General features: G+C 37.4%; 2 protein-coding genes across 2 annotated transcripts in view; one reads left to right on the top strand and one right to left on the bottom strand.

Annotated features, from left to right (window-relative positions):
* The window catches only part of NDUFB5 (NADH:ubiquinone oxidoreductase subunit B5), a 78,625-nt gene extending 60,107 nt beyond the window's left edge, over positions 1-18,518 (bottom strand). The window contains exons 1-2 of the mRNA XM_053710166.1: positions 18,332-18,518; positions 5,620-5,705 (exon numbers count right to left, since the gene is read on the bottom strand). Of these exons, the coding sequence (XP_053566141.1) occupies positions 5,620-5,705; positions 18,332-18,449 (204 nt within the window). The 5' untranslated portion in view covers positions 18,450-18,518. The remainder of the gene's footprint in view (positions 1-5,619; positions 5,706-18,331) is intronic.
* Positions 18,519-18,590: 72 nt separating this feature from the next.
* Positions 18,591-19,859, top strand: part of MRPL47 (mitochondrial ribosomal protein L47) — a 32,018-nt gene continuing 30,749 nt past the window's right edge. Inside the window, exon 1 of the mRNA XM_053710165.1 lies at positions 18,591-18,741. Within this exon, the coding sequence (XP_053566140.1) occupies positions 18,629-18,741 (113 nt within the window). The 5' untranslated portion in view covers positions 18,591-18,628. The remainder of the gene's footprint in view (positions 18,742-19,859) is intronic.

Here is a 19,859-nt window from a genome sequence, read left to right as displayed (position 1 = left end):
TCGGAATGTATGGTAGAGATACCATACAAATAGATGTATAGAAATGGAGACGGTAGTTATACTCTATATGGTATAATCATATGGTAAAACCTATCACACTTAAAGAACATAATGTATTAATCCGTTATAACATTTGACCAATTATTATGGCATAAGCACCATATAACTGTCAGTGCATAACTTTAAGTGATTACTTTAACTGGACTTTACAACAAATGTAATAATAATAATAAGCAAATAAATAGTGAAATTAATTATAGAAAAGAACCATATCCATCCTGTTCATTCAGACCTACTGGATTAAGGGTATTTAACCAAAATATCCACCTGCAAATTGCAGTAGCATTGATTCTATATTTTCACCCCTTATACTGGGTCTAAAAACTGGTAGGACAGATACTTTCAAGTCTGGTTTAATACCATGTAATTTATGGTAGTCGGGCCACAGGAGTCAGATTTTTATCTTTCTTCTTGTCATTCTCACAATTTTTGATGCTATTTATGTGTTCGCCAAGTCTGGTGCGTAGTTCACGTGTAGCGATTCCTATTTACCTTTTACCGCAAACACAGGACAGGCAATACACAACATTCCTAGTCCTACAATTAGTGAATCCGTACATCTTCTTGGTTTCACCTATGAGCGTACTAAATTCTCTTTCATTGTGAATACATTTACAAAAGCTACATGAGCCACAAGGGTATGTACCACAAACACTTTTATTGCTGTTTTTTCTCCTGACAAAGTGACTCCTGACCAGTTTGTTACCGATCGTAGGAGCTCTTCTCCAACTGGTGTAGATTTTATCTCCCACAAATTGGGATAGGTCCTTATCAGACTTAAGAATACCAGTGTGACGATTTAGTATTTCACTTATGATCTGATGCTATGCACTAAATGTACCACATTATATCTTCTACCAAAAATTTACAAAAACAAAACCTCCTGGGAGACCAATTGTCTCTAGTATTGGAAGTTTATGTGAGCAGGCGAGTAGATTTCTCGATCTGTATTTACGTGACATAGTTTGTTCTTTACCATCATTCATCAGAGACACCATGGACATTAGTAAAATTAATGATGCATTGGTGAAAGATGATGCTATACTTATAACCTGCGATGTAGAATCCCTATATACATCAATTAAGCATGATAAGGGATGTGGAGCAGTACAATACTTTCTCAATATGGAGGCCACAGAAAAACAAACACAAAATTAGTTTAAATTATCTTTACTCAATTTTGTTCTGAAGCATAATTATTTTGTGTTTAATGACAATTTTTATCTACAGACCCAGGGCACTGCAATAGGCTCATCATATGCCCCCACCTATGCCAATATTTATCTGGGCTGGTGGGAAAGGGAAATTGTCTTTGATGAAGAACTGTATCAATATACTCAATATATAAGTCTTTGGTGCAGATATATAGATGATCTGTTCATTATTTGGAAAGGGAGTGAGATCCTGTTCAAACAATTTATGACCATACTTAACATGAATGATTTAAATCTGAGACTTACATACAATATGAGTACAGAAAAGGTTGAATTTTTGGACGTGAAAATTTATAAAAAGATGCCCTAAACAAATTGAAAACTGACTTATATAGAAAAAGACACAGCCACTAATTCTATATTAAAGAATGGCAGCTGTCATACCTAGCAAACAAAGAGAGCAATCCCCACAGGTGAATTCTTAAGAATGAGGAGAAATTGCACAGATGTTGCTGTTTTTTTACAAAAGAGCTAAAGTACTTAAATTACGACTGAAGGAGAGGGGTTATACACACCAAATAATTTGTAAAGCCTTTCAAAGAGAGAAAAGAACACCAGGAGACATATTGTTGATTCCTAAAAATAAAAATCAACAATACCAATGAAAAAGTGAGATTTGTCAGTACATTTAGTGCAGAGCATCAGATCATAAGTGAAATACTAAATCGTCACACTTGTATTCTTAAGTCTGATAATGTCCTATCCCAATTTGTGGGAGATAAAATCTACACCAGTTGGAGAAGAGCTTCTACGATCGGTAACAAACTGGTCAGGAGTCACTTAAAAGGGTTTGTGGTACATACCCTTGTGGCTAATGTAGCTTTTGTAAATGTATTCACAATGAAAAAGAATTTAGTATGCTCATAGGTGGAACCAAGAAAATGTACGGATTCGCTAATTGTAGGACTAGGAATGTTGTGTATTGCCTGTCCTGCGTTTGCAGTAAAAGGTAAATAGGAATCACTACACCTGAACTATGCACCAGACTTGGCGAACACATAAATAGCATAAAAAAATTGTGAGACTGACAAGAAGGATGATAAAAAAAAATCTGACTCCTGTGGCCCGACACTACCTTAAATTACATGGTATTAAACCAGACTTCAAAGTATCCGTCCTACAAGTTATTAGACCCGGTATAAGGGGTGGAAATATAGAATCAATGCTACTGCAAGTAGAATGCAGGTGGATATTTTGGTTAAATACCCTTAATCCAGTAGGTCTGAATGAACAGGATGGATATGGTTCTTTTCTATAATTAATTTCACTATTTATTTGCTTATTATTAATAAATACATTTGTTGTAAAGTCCAGTTAAAGTAATGACTTAAAGTTATGCACTGACAGTTATATGGCTTTTATGCCATAATAATTGGTCAAATGTTATAACAGTTTAATACATTATGTTCTCTAAATGTGATAGGTTTTACCATATGATTATACCATATAGAGCAGGGGTGGGCAAGAGGTAGATCGCGGTCTACCAGTGGACTGCAAGGTAATTTTGAGGTGACCGCCTGGAAGATTATAAAAAATAATCATAATAAGAGAAACATGCTGTTCGGTATCCCTGGGTTTGGCATTTCCAGGTCCTGTTCTGTCTGATATTCTGCTGCTACTTTCTAGTTCTGTCCTCCGTTACTTGTCACCAGGCTCTGCTGGGTGAATGGTCTGGTGTTGTTTTTTCCCCAGGGTCTGTTACTCCCCCTCAGGTTCTTTTACCTACTCTTTACCAGGCTTTGATGCTTTCTCTGACACACTAATATTAGCTATACTTTATGCTAGTTTCTGCAGCTTTCTGTCCCCAGAATTTGTTGTCACCAAATTGTGCAGGTCAGTACTGTTGCTGTCATACTAGTCTCCGATTGCTGTGTAAGGCTGTACAGAGTCTGCAGGTCCTGCCACAACTATTTGCAGTAGTCTTCAGCTAGTAGCGGACAGATGGAGAGCAGCAAACAGGACCTGCCCCCAATCAACCTGACATGGCGTCCAGCCAATAAAATTACTTTGTAGAATTAGTCTGTCTATGATTGACTGAGAATAATTCATTGTCATTGTTGTACCTGAGCTGTGGGTTTCCCCATTTGTTCCAGGCTTGACTACTCCTCTAGCCCTGGACTCGAGCCGTCTTGATTGTGAGACCACTTATCCATATGCAGGTGCAGTACACAGATCAGGTTGCTTGATGGTCCCAGCGTGACGAAAAGAGAGAGTTCTCGCAGTAAGTAAAGAGCGCAGCTGTATTTATTATTAAAGAGCACAGCTGATTTTTAGAGCTGTATTATTTGAGGCAAAAATAAAATTTTCAGCCAGCAGGTCCTATTTGTGGCAAAAATACAATTTCCAGCCAGCGACTGGTGATTTTTTTTTGTGTTTTTTTAGTTAGGTGACCACAACACTTAGTCTGCCCACCCCTGATATAGAGGTTAACTACCGTCTCCATTTCTGTACATCTATTTGTATGGTTTCTCTACCATACATTCCTATTTTGTTGAAATTTCTGCTTTAGGCAGAGATTCATCGATATAGAGTTTTACATATGAAATAGGAGTTGTATTAAATTCTTTGGTAGTGTACACTTTTGCCGTCTCCCAGGCAACTCTAATATAAGTGGGATACTTAGACATGCTTAATATCGGGTCACCCCTAAGCTCCAAATTTCTTGGAATGTGAGACATGTATTTGTCATGCAACATATTGTGTTAGATATAAGGATACACTAGGCTTACTGCTTGATGTAATTCTTTATTTGATATGGCATTGTAAGATACTTTGTTTTAATTTCAGGCAGATCAACTAATCTTCCATGCGTGTCCTTATTGTCTCTATCATATTATTATTCCCATATACATCAATTGGATTTTGTTTACCATCATAGCACATATCGTTTTGTAACTTTAACTGATGTACATCTTTACCATCTAGCTATATCAGCAGACACAAGCGCTTTAATTGTATGGGCCCTTTTATGATAAAGCTGTATATTAATATTGGCACTTGAATCTCCAATTAAATATAATTTCAGTCTCTTGCTTTATATAAAATAATTGGATCCTTTAAATTAGAGGAGTTTTTTACTATGACGGTTTTAGTAACGTCTGATTGGCTAATCCCTCCTTTCTCAATCACATGATGTCTTTGCCATCCAGTAATATTGCGGTCAACGTGATAGGCGCATCACAGGGGTGTGTAACCATACTCACCCCTGATTGGCCATTAAATGGTTCTTAGGCAGGGGGGCTTTCCCAACTCGGGTTAGCCTTTGACAAAGCCGCAAAATGCGCATCAGGCGTATCTTTTGAGTCCAGTGGTCACATTTATATGCCAAATAATTTGTTTGCTATACAGCTATTTTTTAGCTACTTCAATCTGTTCTATCCAGCTGTGGTTATTACAGACTTTTGCTTACTTGCTTTGTGACTGCATTTATATAGTGTTACATGTTGTGAGGTCGATCCTTTTTTTTTTTTTTTAAATATGGTTCTCTATGCAGCACATTAGCTTGTTTATTTGTACTGGTCTGTGTGGTGCCTTTCGTCTGAACATCACTTATATTTAGTTCTTTTTTAATCTAAGTTTTAACACATACATTGGTTCACACACATGTTTATATGGACTATTAAATGTTAAGTTTTATATTTCTTTGCCCACTTTTTGTGTTTTCCCCTGCCATCATATAGCATATGTATCATACACTCCTTTGAGTGCTCTAAAATTGTCCACGTTTCGACTTTTTTTGTTTACTTAAAGGGACACTGAACCCAAAAATTTTCTTTCGTGATTCAGATAGAGCATTACATTTTAAGCAACTTTCTAATTTACTTATATTATAAAAATTTCTTCATTCTCTTGGTATCTTTATTTGAAATGCAAGAATTTAAGTTTAGATGCCGGACCATTTTGGTGAACAACCTGTGTTGTTCTTGCTGATTGGTGGATAAATTCATCCACCAATAAAAAGTGCTGTCCAGAGTTCTGAACTAATAAAAAAGATTAGATGCCTTCTTTTTAAATTAAAGATAGTAAGAGAAAGAAGAAAAATTGATAATAGGAGTAAATTAGAAAGTTGCTTAAAATTGCATGCGCTATCTGAACCACGAAAGAAATATTTTTGGTTTCAGTGTCCCTTTAAGTCTGTTAAAAGAACCGAAATAAGGGGGCAGTCTGCAAAGGCTTAGATACAAGGTAATCACAGAGGTAAAAAGTATGTTAATATAACCGTGTTGGTTGTGCAAAACAAGGGAATGGGTAATAAAGGGATTATCTATCTTTTTAAACAATAACAATTCTTGAGTATACTGTCCCTTTAAGGGATGTTAAATGTCTATAGCAAATGTATCCTTACCAACAAACGCAGAAATCTCTGGTCATAATAATGTGCTGGCTTGATAACAAACATCTTCTTTCCATGGCTTCCAAATCGCACTGGAACTAGAGTAAAAGGTAAAGTAAAGATAAAAATTTACACACATCACTTTAACCTCTTAAGGACATATGATGGAATTTTTCCGTCATAAAACAATTGAGCAAACTGAAAGCTGTGTCCTTAAAGGGTTAACAAGCAAATGGTATTGAAAACATATTGATACTTTATATTAAATCAATTTCTTTACACTTAAATAGAACCATATCAGTAATGTTGGGTAGCTGGCATATGAACATTGGAGACTCTACATAGATCCCTCTCCTTCCTGAATTGGTTCATTAATAGCTAAGCAATTACCTATTTGGACAAAGGGTATGACCATGAAAAACGCAAGGGTGAAAAAAACTGATTTCTCAATAACGATAAATCTGGGTTTCTGTCACACTCTTATATAGTTGGTTGGTCTATACCAAAGCTGTGCCATCCAAAGGCTAGGATGGGGGGGGGAGAAAAACTCTACTGAGGAAGCATCTACTTGTACTAAAGCCATTGTTTCTCAATTCCAGTCCTCTGTGTACTCTAAAAGATCAGATTTTCAAACTTACCTTGGGTGACAGCAGGCTAAAAACCAGATCAGCTGATTATTTCACCTGTGCTCAAGTTCAGATATCCTGAAATTTTTCCCTGCTGCTTAGGGACTAACATTTAGAAACAAATTAGACTGGTAAAATTAAGGATGAATATGAAAGAAAGAATAATATTTGACTACTTTTTTCACTGAAGCTTCATGACAGGCTCAAGAAGCTGCAACTACACAAGGGCAATAAGACTAGACCTTAAAAATCTTTTTCTGAAGATCATACCCTCGTTAGGAGTACAGTGAAATCCAATTAACTGAAGAGGCTTTAGAAGCTTTCTGGCCTATTTTGGCACCAGAATGAACAGAAAGTAAATCAGACTTCCAGATATCCTTGCTAACTTCTAAAATATATTTGTGTAACAAAACAAAACAGCTTTTCAGCCTCGAAACCTAATTTGTCAAGAAATAACAGAATTTAACAAGAATGGACACCCAACAGAAATAAACCAGACACCAATAAGGTTAACAGCTGGCCTAAAGTTGATTCACCATCTTTTAAGTCAGTATAGGAATTATTAAACACATAATTTATGTAAGAACTTACCTGATAAATTCATTTCTTTCATATTAGCAAGAGTCCATGAGTTAGTGACGTATGGGATATACATTCCTACCAGGAGGGGCAAAGTTTCCCAAACCTCAAAATGCCTATAAATACACCCCTCACCACACCCACAAATCAGTTTAACTAATAGCCAAGACGTGGGGTGATAAAAAAGTGCGAAAGCATATAAAATAAGGAATTGGATTAGTTGTGCTTTATACAAAAAAAATCATAACCACCAAAAAGGGTGGGCCTCATGGACTCTTGCTAATATGAAAGAAATGAATTTATCAGGTAAGTTCTTACATAAATTATGTTTTCTTTCATGTAATTAGCAAGAGTCCATGAGCTAGTGACGTATGGGATAATGACTACCCAAGATGTGGATCTTTCCACGCAAGAGTCACTAGAGAGGGAGGGATAAAATAAAGACAGCCAATTCCTGCTGAAAATAATCCACACCCAAAATAAAGTTTAATGAAAACATAAGCAGAAGATTCAAACTGAAACCGCTGCCTGAAGTACTTTTCTACCAAAAACTGCTTCAGAAGAAGAAAACACATCAAAATGGTAGAATTTAGTAGAAGTATGCAAAGAGGACCAAGTTGCTGCTTTGCAAATCTGATCAACCGAAGCCTCATTCCTAAACGCCCAGGAAGTAGAAACTGACCTAGTAGAATGAGCTGTAATCCTTTGAGGCGGAGTTTTATCCGACTCGACATAAGCATGGTGAATTAAGGATTTCAACCAAGATGCCAAAGAAATGGCAGAAGCTTTCTGACCTTTCCTAGAACCGGAAAAGATGACAAATAGACTAGAAGTCTTACGGAAAGACTTAGTAGCCTCAACATAATATTTCAAAGCTCTAACAACATCCAAAGAATGCAACGATTTCTCCTTAGAATTCTTAGGATTAGGACATAATGAAGGAACCACAATTTCTCTACTAATGTTGTTGGAATTCACAACCTTAGGTAAAAATTCAAAAGAAGTTTGCAACACCGCCTTATCCTGATGAAAAAATCAGAAAAGGAGACTCACAAGAAAGAGCAGATAATTCAGAGACTCTTCTGGCAGAAGAGATGGCCAAAAGGAACAAAACTTTCCAAGAAAGTAATTTAATGTCCAATGAATGCATGGGTTCAAAAGGAGGAGCTTGAAGAGCCCTCAGAACCAAATTCAAACTCCAAGGAGGAGAAAGTGACTTAATGACAGGTTTTATACGAACCAAAGCTTGTACAAAACAAAGAATATCAGGAAGATTAGCAATCTTTCTGTGAAAAAGAACAGAAAGAGCAGAGATTTGTCCTTTCAAGGAACTTGCGGACAAACCTTTATCTAAACCATCCTGAAGAAACTGTAAAATTCTCGGAATTCTAAAAGAATGCCAGGAAAAATGATGAGAAAGACACCAAGAAATATAAGTCTTCCAGACTCTATAATATATCTCTCTAGATACAGATTTACGAGCCTGTAACATAGTATTAATCACAGAGTCAGAGAAACCTCTTTGACCAAGAATCAAGCGTTCAATCTCCATACCTTTAAATTTAAGGATTTCAGATCCTGATGGAAGAAAGGACCTTGTGACAGATGGTCTGGTCTTGACGGAAGAGTCCACGGCTGGCAAGAGGCCATCCGGACAAGATCCGCATACCAAAACCTGTGAGGCCATGCTGGAGCTACCAGCAGAACAAACGAGCATTCCTTCAGAATCTTGGAGATTACTCTTGGAAGAAGAACTAGAGGCGGAAAGATATAGGCAGGATGATACTTCCAAGGAAGTGATAATGCATCCACTGCCTCCGCCTGAGGATCCTGGGATCTGGACAGATACCTGGGAAGCTTCTTGTTTAGATGAGAAGCCATCAGATCTATTTCTGGGAGTTCTCACATTTGAACAATCTGAAGAAATACCTCTGGGTGAAGAGACCATTCGCCCGGATGCAACGTTTGGCGACTGAGATAATCCGCTTCCCAATTGTCTATACCTGGGATATGAACCGCAGAGATTAGACAGGAGCTGGATTCCGCCCAAACCAGAATTCGAGATACTTCTTTCATAGCCAGAGGACTGTGAGTCCCTCCTTGATGATTGATGTATGCCACAGTTGTGACATTGTCTGTCTGAAAACAAATGAACGACTCTCTCTTCAGAAGAGGCCAAGACTGAAGAGCTCTGAAAATTGCACGGAGTTCCAAAATATTGATCGGTAATCTCACCTCCTGAGATTCCCAAACCCCTTGTGCTGTCAGAGACCCCCACACAGCTTCCCAACCTGTAAGACTTGCATCTGTTGAGATTATAGTCCAGGTAGGAAGAACAAAAGAAGCCCCCTGAATTAAACGATGGTGATCTGTCCACCACGTCAGAGAATGTCGGACAATCGGTTTTAAAGATATTAATTGAGATATCTTTGTGTAATCCCTGCACCATTGGTTCAGCATACAGAGCTGAAGAGGTCGCATGTGAAAACGAGCAAAGGGGATCGCGTCCGATGCAGCAGTCATAAGACCTAGAATTTCCATGCATAAGGCTACCGAAGGGAATGATTGTGACTGAAGGTTTCGACAAGCTGAAATCAATTTTAGACGTCTCTTGTCTGTCAAAGATAGAGTCATGGACACTGAATCTATCTGGAACCCTACAAAGGTTACCCTTGTCTGAGGAATCAATGAACTTTTTAGTGAATTGATCCTCCAACCATGATCTTGAAGAAACAACACAAGTCGATTCGTATGAGATTCTGCTAAATGTGAAGACTGAGCAAGTACCAAGATATCGTCCAAATAAGGAAATACCACAATACCCTGTTCTCTGATTACAGACAGAAGGGCACCGAGAACCTTTGTAAAAATTCTTGGAGCTGTAGCTAGGCCAAACGGCAGAGCCACAAACTGTTAATGCTTGTCCAGGAAAGAGAATCTCAGGAACTGATAGTGAGCTGGATGAATCGGAATATGCAGATATGCATCCTGTAAATCTATTGTAGACATATAATGCCCTTGCTGAACAAAAGGCAATATAGTCCTTACAGTTTCCATTTTGAATGTTGGTATCCTTACATAAGGATTCAATATTTTTAGATCCAGAACTGGTCTGAAGGAATTCTCCTTCTTGGGTACAATGAAGAGAGATTCGAATAAAACCCCAGCCCCTGTTCCAAAACTGGAACTGGCATAATTACTCCAGCTAACTCTAGATCTGAAACACATTTCAGAAATGATTGAGCTTTCACTGGGTTTACTGGGACACGGGAAAGAAAAAATCTCTTTGCAGGAGGTCTTATCTTGAAACCAATTCTGTACCCTTCTGAAACAATGTTCTGAATCCAAAGATTGTGAACAGAATTGATCCAAATTTCTTTGAAAAAACGTAATCTGCCCCCTACCAGCTGAGCTGGAATGAGGGCCGCACCTTCATGTGGACTTAGAAGCTGGCTTTGCTTTTCTAGAAGGCTTGGATTTATTCCAGACTGGAGATGGTTTCCAAACTGAAACTGCTCCTGAGGATGAAGGATCAGGCTTTTGTTCTTTGTTGAAACGAAAGGAACGAAAACGATTATTAGCCCTGTTTTTACCTTTAGATTTTTTATCCTGTGGTAAAAAAGTTCCTTTCCCACCAGTAACAGTTGAGATAATAGAATCCAACTGAGAACCAAATAATTTATTACCCTGGAAAGAAAGGGAAAGCAGAGTAGACTTAGAAGACATATCAGCATTCCAAGTTTTAAGCCATAAAGCTCTTCTAGCTAAAATAGCTAGAGACATAAACCTGACATCAACTCTGATAATATCAAAAATGGCATCACAGATAAAATTATTAGCATGTTGAAGAAGAATAATAATATTATGAGAATCATGATCTGTTACTTGTTGCGCTAAAGTTTCCAACCAAAAAGTTGAAGCTGCAGCAACATCAGCCAATGATATAGCAGGTCTAAGAAGATTACCTGAACACAGATAAGCTTTTCTTAGAAAGGATTCAATTTTCCTATCTAAAGGATCCTTAAAGGAAGTACCATCTGACGTAGGAATAGTAGTACGTTTAGCAAGGGTAGAAATAGCCCCATCAACTTTAGGGATTTTGTCCCAAAACTCTAATCTGTCGGACGGTACAGGATATAATTGCTTAAAACGTTTAGAAGGAGTAAATGAATTACCCAAATTATTCCATTCTCTGGAAATTACTTCAGAAATAGCACCAGGAACAGGAAAAACTTATGGAATAACCACAGGAGATCTAAAGACCTTGTCTAAACGTTTAGATTTAGTATCAAGAGGACCAGAATCCTCAATTTCTAATGCAATTAGGACTTCTTTAAGTAAAGAACGGATAAATTCCATTTTAAATAAATATGACGATTTATCAGCATCAACCTCTGAGACAGAATCCTCTGTATCAGAAGAATCATTAGAATCAGAATGATGATGTTCATTTAAAAATTCATCTGTATAAAGAGAAGTTTTAAAAGACTTTTTATGTTTACCAGAAGGAGGAATAACAGACATAGCCTTCTTAATGGATTCAGAAACAAAATCTCTTATGTTATCAGGAACACTCTGAACATTAGATGTTGATGGAACTGCAACAGGTAATAGTACTTTAGTAAAGGAAATATTTACTGCATTAACAAGTTTGTCATGACATTTAATACAAACAACAGCTGGAGGAACAACTACCAAAAGTTTACAGCAGATACACTTAGCTTTGGTAGTTCCAGCACCAGGCAGCGATTTTCCAGTAGTATCTTCTGACTCAGTTGCAACGTGGGACATCTTGCAATATGTAATAGAAAAAACAACATATAAAGCAAAATTGATCAAATTCCTTAAATGACAGTTTCAGGAATGGGAAAAAATGCCAGTGAACAAGCTTCTAGCAACCAGAAGCAACAAATAATGAGACTTAAATAAAGTGGAGACAAATTTGACGCCCACAATATTTGGCGCCTAAATGCTATTAGCGCCAAAAATGACGCCACATCCGGAACGCCGACATTTTTGGCGCGAAAAACGTCAAAAATGACGCAACTTCCGGCGACACGTATGACGCCGGAAATAGAAAAAAAAATTCGCGCCAAGAAAGTCCGCGCCAAGAATGACGCAATAGAATGAAGCATTTTCAGCCCCCGCGAGCCTAACAGCCCACAGGGAAAAAGTCAAATTTTAAGGTAAGATAAAAATAATATATTCAAATGCATTATCCCAAATATGAAACTGACTGTCTGAAATAAGAAAATGTTGAACATCCTGAGTCAAGGCAAATAAATGTTTAAACACATATATTTAGAACTTTATAAAAAAGTGCCCAACCATAGCTTTAGAGTGTCACAGAAAATAAGATTTACTTACCCCAGGACACTCATCTACATGTTGTAGAAAGCCAAACCAGTACTGAAACGAGAATCAGTAGAGGTAATGGTATATATAAGAGTATATCGTCGATCTGAAAAGGGAGGTAAGAGATGAATCTCTACGACCGATAACAGAGAACCCATGAAATAGACCCCGTAGAAGGAGATAATTGAATTCAAACAGGCAATACTCTCCTCACATCCCTCTGACATTCACTGCACACTGAGAGGAAAACCGGGCTCCAACCTGCTGCGGAGCGCATATCAACGTAGAATCTAGCACAAACTTACTTCACCACCTCCATAGGAGGCAAAGTTTGTAAAACTGATTTGTGGGTGTGGTGAGGGGTGTATTTATAGGCATTTTAAGGTTTGGGAAACTTTGCCCCTCCTGGTAGGAATGTATATCCCATACGTCACTAGCTCATGGACTCTTGCTAATTACATGAAAGAAAATAATAATAATAATAATAATCTGTCTATGCCTAAAAGGTTCCTTGGAAATCAGACTACAAGCAAAGGATAATAATGGAAGAAATTTATGTCACACAGTTAAATACATTTTAAATAAAACTACACTTTATGCTGTTTTATGCTTATTCAGCCTAAACCTAAAAGGAGATGAGCTCTCAAACAAAGTATAACCCCTAATTGAGGAAGAAATGAAATCTAAGCATTCATCAGAAGATCTGAAGGTTTGCTTCCTATGACCCATAACATTAAAGGGACAAGTAACCCAAACTTTTTATTTCACAATTCAAATAGAGCATGCAATTTTCAACAAGTTTCTAAATTACTACTATTATCAGTTTTATTTGATCACTTGGTATCTTCTGTTGAAAAGCAGGGACATTAGCTTAGGAGCTTGCCCGTTTCTGGAACACTATATAGCAGCAATTTTGCAAGAATGTTACCCATTTGCAAGAGCACTAGATGGAAACACTATTTCCTGTCATGAAGTGCTCTAAACACCTAACTAGGTCTCTCTTCAACAAAGAATATCATGGAAACAAAGAAAATTTGATAATAGAAGTAAATTGGGAACTTTTTTTTAAATTGTATGCTCTGTCTGAATCACAAAAGAACAGTTTTGAGTGTCATATGAAGGCTTAGGTTAACTGTAGGAGGGAGAAAATAAACAGCAGAAGCCCAGAGGCTTTGCAAGTTACCTGTAACACAATGCTGTGATAAATATTAACGATACAGTATACACTCATTTTCATTTAACTGCATGTAATAGACACTACTATAAAGAATAATATGCACAGATACTGATCTAAAAATCCAGTATAAAACCGTTTAAAAAAACAAAAAACAAAACAAAAAAAAACACTTACTTAGAAGCTCCCAGTTTAGCTCTGTTAAAAGGGTTAGCTGGAACACCCACTGGAAGTGGTTCTATAGCAAAAAAAAAAAAAGCAGACACTCCCCCCTTCCCCTGCATATGAAGAGACTCTTTACACAAACAGGAGCAAGCTGGAGTAAGTATACATCAGTATTCTCCTAAAACTTTGGGGCTTGGTTAGGAGTCTGAAAATCAGCAAAACTATACAAAAAAAAAAGGGTGTATAGGATATATGAATAGATCATATATTAAACATTTATGCAAAGAAAAATCCCTTTAACCCTTTGAGTGCTAATAACGGCTCTGAGCCGTCATAGAGTTTCCCACTCTGGTGCTAATGACGGCTCAGAGCCGTCACTAGCACTCTCCCATCTTGAGGGAGATCTTGGGGCTCCCACCCGCGCGATCGTGCCTGTAGATTGACAGGCATCGCCGGGGCTTTCCGTTTTGCGTGGTGATGTCAAGCGCAAAAACGTGATGACGTCACCGCGCAACTTTATTTATACTTAACAATGTTAAGTATAGGAGCAGGGGGCATGCTGCTTAGAAGCCTGTATCTTAGGCATCTAAGCAGCTACAGATCCCCAAGACCCACCATTGGAAAGGTAATTGCCTAACCTTTCCAACAGTGTAAGTCTGAAAAAAAAAAGTTAAAAAAGTTTAAAACAAATTATTCAAAAATTAAAAAAAAAAATCTTAGCACCCAGGTGGGAAAGTGCTTAGCACTCAAAGGGTTAAGGCTATAAATCATCAATAAGATATGTAATCAAATGAAGTTAACCCACTGATGATCTGCCTACAACTTCTTGACAGCAGCAAGGTTAAAACAGAGAAAAGATGGTGAAATTACACCACACAGTTTTCTTAATGAATGTATCTAATATTTAGAGACAGCAAAATAACTCTCTGAAGGATAGTAAAGATACAGCAGGGTATAATTGAGGCATATATGAAGACCGCTTTATCCACAAATTACAACAAATAAAAGGACAACACAAACCCGGTAGGACTAGACCATCTGGATATGAAAGAAAATTGTGGGTTTCATATCCCTTTAAAAAGGGACATGAAACCCAAAATGTTTGTTTCACGATTCATAAAGAGTATATAATATTAAACAACTTTCCAATGTACTTCCATTATCTAATTTGCTTAGTTCTCTTGAAAGTCTTTGTTTAAAAGCATACTTAGATAGGCTCAGGAGCTGGAATCTAGCTGCAAATATATGCTTCGTCATTGGCTTATTGATGTGTTATGTTAGTTCCCAGTAGTGCATTGCTGCTCCTTCAACAAAGGATACCAAGATAGTGAAGCAAAACTGATAGACGTAATTTGGAAAGTTGCTTAAAATGTATGCTCTATCTTCTGGTTTCTCAACAGCCAGGCCGCAGCCCAGTACCGGGCCCGTGACAGTCCTGCTGGTGGGTGGCAACCTGACATGCTCCCGTTGCACGCTGTGACAGGCCCGCCTCTCCACACATAAGGAATACCGGCAGGCCTGTCAGAGTGTAATTGCACATATATACATGTGCACTGTGCGCATGTAGCAGTATTAAAGTGTAAGGAAAGCGTGGGAAAATGTATCTTACCCTACTGACACACACATTAGGGCCCTGGACAAGTCTGGCTGAAATTTACCGGGCCATGAGATCACTTGGGTTGAGAAACACTGATCTATTTGAATCATGAAAAAAAAGATTTGGAATTCATGTCCCTCTAAGTGTTTCTAAACACTAGTTTGCTTGCTTCTGCAGAAACATGTAGCATGGGTAACAATTACAATCAAAGTCAACCACAGCCCAGCATGAATAAGATTAACATAATGTACTATCAAGGTCGTATGCTAGTACCCTGGAAATGGTCAGGGAGAGAAAGGAAAATTACAAAAGAAAGAGAGTGGTCAAATGAGAATTCTATATGCAAAACGAAACACCTCTGATGAAGCAGAAATCCTGCTAAGCCTTACTCCAAATATGTAGAACTGAACTGACTTAAAGTCAACATAACCTTTTATGATTCAGATAGAGCATGCAGTTTTAAGACACTTTCATTATCAAATTTTGCACAGCCATTATATTCACACTTACTAGGAACAGGATCCTACGGAGCATGTGCACAAGCTCACAAGGTATACATATAATAGTCTGTAATTGGACGATTGCTGTCACATGTTACACAAGGTCAAAAAAATAGGAAAAAGAATATGTCAGAAAAACATCAACTGCTTATTTGAAATTCAAAGTAGGTGTTAAATCGGATTTTTATTATTTACTATGTAGTATGCAATTCTTTTGCATTGAGTGGTCCTTTAATAAGCACTAAGTTGGGGGTATATGTGGGGATAGGAACTGACAACTTCAGATTTCTACATATACGCAATACTGATATGGTTTTACTAGAGTGTGAGGAAAACAAAAATATTACACCAGACATAAATGGCTTTTAGAAATACAAAGTAGATCATAATACTTTGGAAAAATAATTTATTTCAGGACATGTAGTGATTTATATTTAGAGAAATCTACAGATCCCAAGAAGGGATGGATCTGATAGAGGATCGCTCTCTCATTAAAAAATGCCAATAAAAAAGTGAATTCACGGAATAAAATGTTGAGACCAGAATATAAATTGATGATATATAAATTAATGATAAACGAAAAAGAGAACAATGAATAGAAAATGAGAACAAAATAAAACAATATTAAATCATTTAAAAGGGAAAATAGAAATTAAAAATTATACGCTGTAGATATAGCGCTTGATGATAAGAACAGTGCAAAGTAAATCCCAAAATGTTGGTAACAAACAAGCCATCTATTTACGAAGTCAGATGAAAAGTGAGTCTGGTAGTAGTGGATGTTTAAAAATCCTTTTAGGCAATAACTGTAATCAAAGCAGGCAGCTCCTCTTGACCCGGTGCAAGGCGATTCTAAAGGAATAAAACAAGAAGAGGGCACCTCATAGTGTAGTATGACCTTTATGAGAAGGTAATATAAGGTGGAAAAAAGGAGGCTTAACAAAAGGTTGTGGCACTGTCCTGTGACCAGTGCTATCAGGCAGACTAGCACTTTCAGCGGCTAGCACACTTATTCCCAGTGGTTTGTATCTGGAGCGGGTTCCGTTAGGTGCGGCGTCTCTAAATTGGAAACCGGACAGCACCAATAGTAGCAAACAGGCTGACAACTTCAGTAATGTTTAAAAGGTGAACGCTTTATGAACAAACAACACGTTTTTCGACCACAGACTGGTCGTTTCATCAGGTAATTTAAAAAAGCTTTTTTAAATTACCTGATGAAACGACCAGTCTGTGGTCGAGAAACGCGTTGTTTGTTAATAAAGCGTTCACCTTTTAAACATTACTGAAGTTGTCAGCCTGTTTGCTACTATTGGTGCTGTCCGGTTTCCAATTTAGAGACGCCGCAACTAACGGAACCCGCTCCAGATACAAACCACTGGGAATAAGTGTGCTAGCCGCCGAAAGTGCTAGTCTGCCTGATAGCACTGGTCACAGTACAGTGCCACAACCTTTGGTAAGCCTCCTTTTTTCCACCTTATATTACCTTCTCATAAAGGTCATACTACACTATGAGGCGCCCTCTTCTTGTTTTATTCATTTATATTTAGAGGCTCAAATGGGAGAGGGTATATGAGTTATGAAACCTATAATGGAGGGACTCTCTTCTTTCATGCTCTCATTACATATGATACCACTATACTTATATTGGCTTCACAAGTTACCCAACTAGCTCCCCCCTCAAACAAACAAAAAACGTCAATGTAAGCTATTTGCTATTGCTATGACAATCACTTGTCAGCCATGGAGGATCTCCTTTCAAAAGAGGGGTCTAGTGATTCATTGTGTTGTAGACATGATGGGAACTTTTAAAGGGACATGAAATCCAACATTTTTGGTTCTGGATTCAGATAGAGCATGACATTTTAAACAATTTTTAATTTACTTCTATTATAAAATTTTCTTTGGTATCTTTTGTTGAAACGCTGGAATGTAAGCTCAGGAGCATGCACGTGTCTGGCACACTATATGGCAACAGTTTTGCAAGAATGTTATCCATTTGAAAGAGCACTATATAGCACTATTTCTTGCCATGCAGTACTCCAGACACCTACCTAGGTATCTCTTCAACAAAGAAGCAAATTTCATAATAGAAGCAAATATGAAACTTTTTTATAAATTGTAAGCTCTAAGACATCCTCAAACTTGGCCCTCCAGTAGTCTATCTCAATCACAAAATAAATATTTGGGTTTTATATCCCTTTTATATGTCCCATAAGCATAGGATCTATCAGACCTTGTCACAATAATAACTGTCCTGACATCTTAACTTTAATCCTCAAACTGCAAGAGAAAAAGAATCTAATCTTCGGCAAGATGGATTGTTTCCCCCCACTTTGGTGCTAGGGTATATGTGGGGACACCACAAAAGTTAATCAGCTGTCACTGTTACTTTACAAGTCATAAACTGATATTTATAGGGAAATAAGGTCACTCATGGATTAAAAAAAATGTTTTGTGTGTGGAGTGTGCTATAATATACTGGTTTCAGGAGAGAGGGAATCTGCATAACACTAAACTACAATGTACAGTTTATGCACATTTAATTTTAGCTAAATAATTAGTATTTAGAGGAAATCACGTGCCCAGTATTGATATGTATGTGACACGGTTGCCCCCTCTCTCCCAATGACAGCCTATGCCTCTCTACCTATGAAGGTCACAGCAACATCATTGGTTTACTGCACACAAAAGACACGTTGCTCACAAATACCTTTTACCAAAAGCTTACCATTCCCGGGCTGCTGTAAACTCCTTAGTAACACACTGCCACCGAGATAACTGCGATTTCCCGAGCCTAATCGGTTGGCAAGTGCCACCGCCGACCGCAAGAGGCTCATCCCCGCCATGCTAGCTAAGGGCAAAGCGTAGGAATTGTGGGTATTTTCAATACAGTAAAGAAACTTTGGCAGACATATTTAGTTATGGCAGGGTTTTAACTATTGGATTGGTTAAGATTGTACTTCTCACGTGATACTTACGCTTTTCTACGGCTCTCACTGTATTGTGGGTAAAGAACTATTTCAAGATGTCGTTGCCCTCACTGTCTAGGGTGCTGTCAGTGGGGAGACATTTGTGGAATGGGTTGAGGTTACAAGGGGCATTGGATGATTCAGGGAAGATTGTAGGTATATTGCCGAGGTATGAAGTACAAAATCTTCAAGTTGTATTGTTTTTGTGAATTGCGATAGACTATGACACTGGGTGTTTATCAAGGGCATGGGATGCTTTATTGTGTTGGCACGTTTGTTTTCGGGATCAATTAGCAAGTCTGACAGAGAAGTTAAACACGACTTTACAATAAGGTGACCAGATTTTTAAAATGAAATCCGGGGACGTTTTTATTTTATTGACAAAAAAAATAAATATATATATATATATATATATATATATATATATACACACGTTATTTCTCACATTTTCACATACACATACACACATGCATGTACACAAGCATACATATACACACATGCATGTACAAAAGCATACATATACACACATGCATGTACACAAGCATACATATACACACATGCGCATGTACACAAGCATACATATACACACATGTACACAAGCATACATATACACACATGCACATAGACACATGCGCGCACACACATAAGCATACATTTACACACATGCACGTACACAAGCATACATATACACACAAGCATAAATACATGTACACAAGCATACATATACATGCATGCATACACACCCAAGCATACATATGCACACACATACAAGCATACATATATACAAGCATACATATACACACCAGCCTACATACACACATGCACATACACACACACACACATATATATATATATATATATATATATATATATATATATATATATATATATATATATATATATATATATATATTAGGGATGCACCGAAATTTCGGCCGCAGAAAGTTTCGGCCGAAAATGGCATTTTTGGCTATTTCGGTTTTCGTTTTTTTAGCCTTTTATTTTCGGTGAAATTATTGTGTAGCTTGTTTCAAATTTGATGCTAGCCTAGAGCTGCTGTTTAAGTTTTACTTGACTTACTGTTCTGCATATAATGAGTTTTCTAGGACTATACTTTATTTGGATAATTAGTAAAAAAAAAACTGTTAAATATGATTCTGTTACATAGAACTGAATGAAGAATAATACAGTATATTGAGATTTATAATTGTTTTAAGTAGGGATGCACCAAAATTTTGGTCGCAGAAACATTTTGGCCGAAAATGGCATTATTTTTTGCCTGTTTTT

Source organism: Bombina bombina, chromosome 4 (genome assembly GCF_027579735.1).
Source record: "Bombina bombina isolate aBomBom1 chromosome 4, aBomBom1.pri, whole genome shotgun sequence".
In the NCBI taxonomy this organism is placed as follows: Eukaryota; Metazoa; Chordata; class Amphibia; order Anura; family Bombinatoridae; genus Bombina; species Bombina bombina.
Note: the sequence above shows the minus strand (reverse complement) of the source record. Positions and strands in the feature narration are given on the sequence as shown.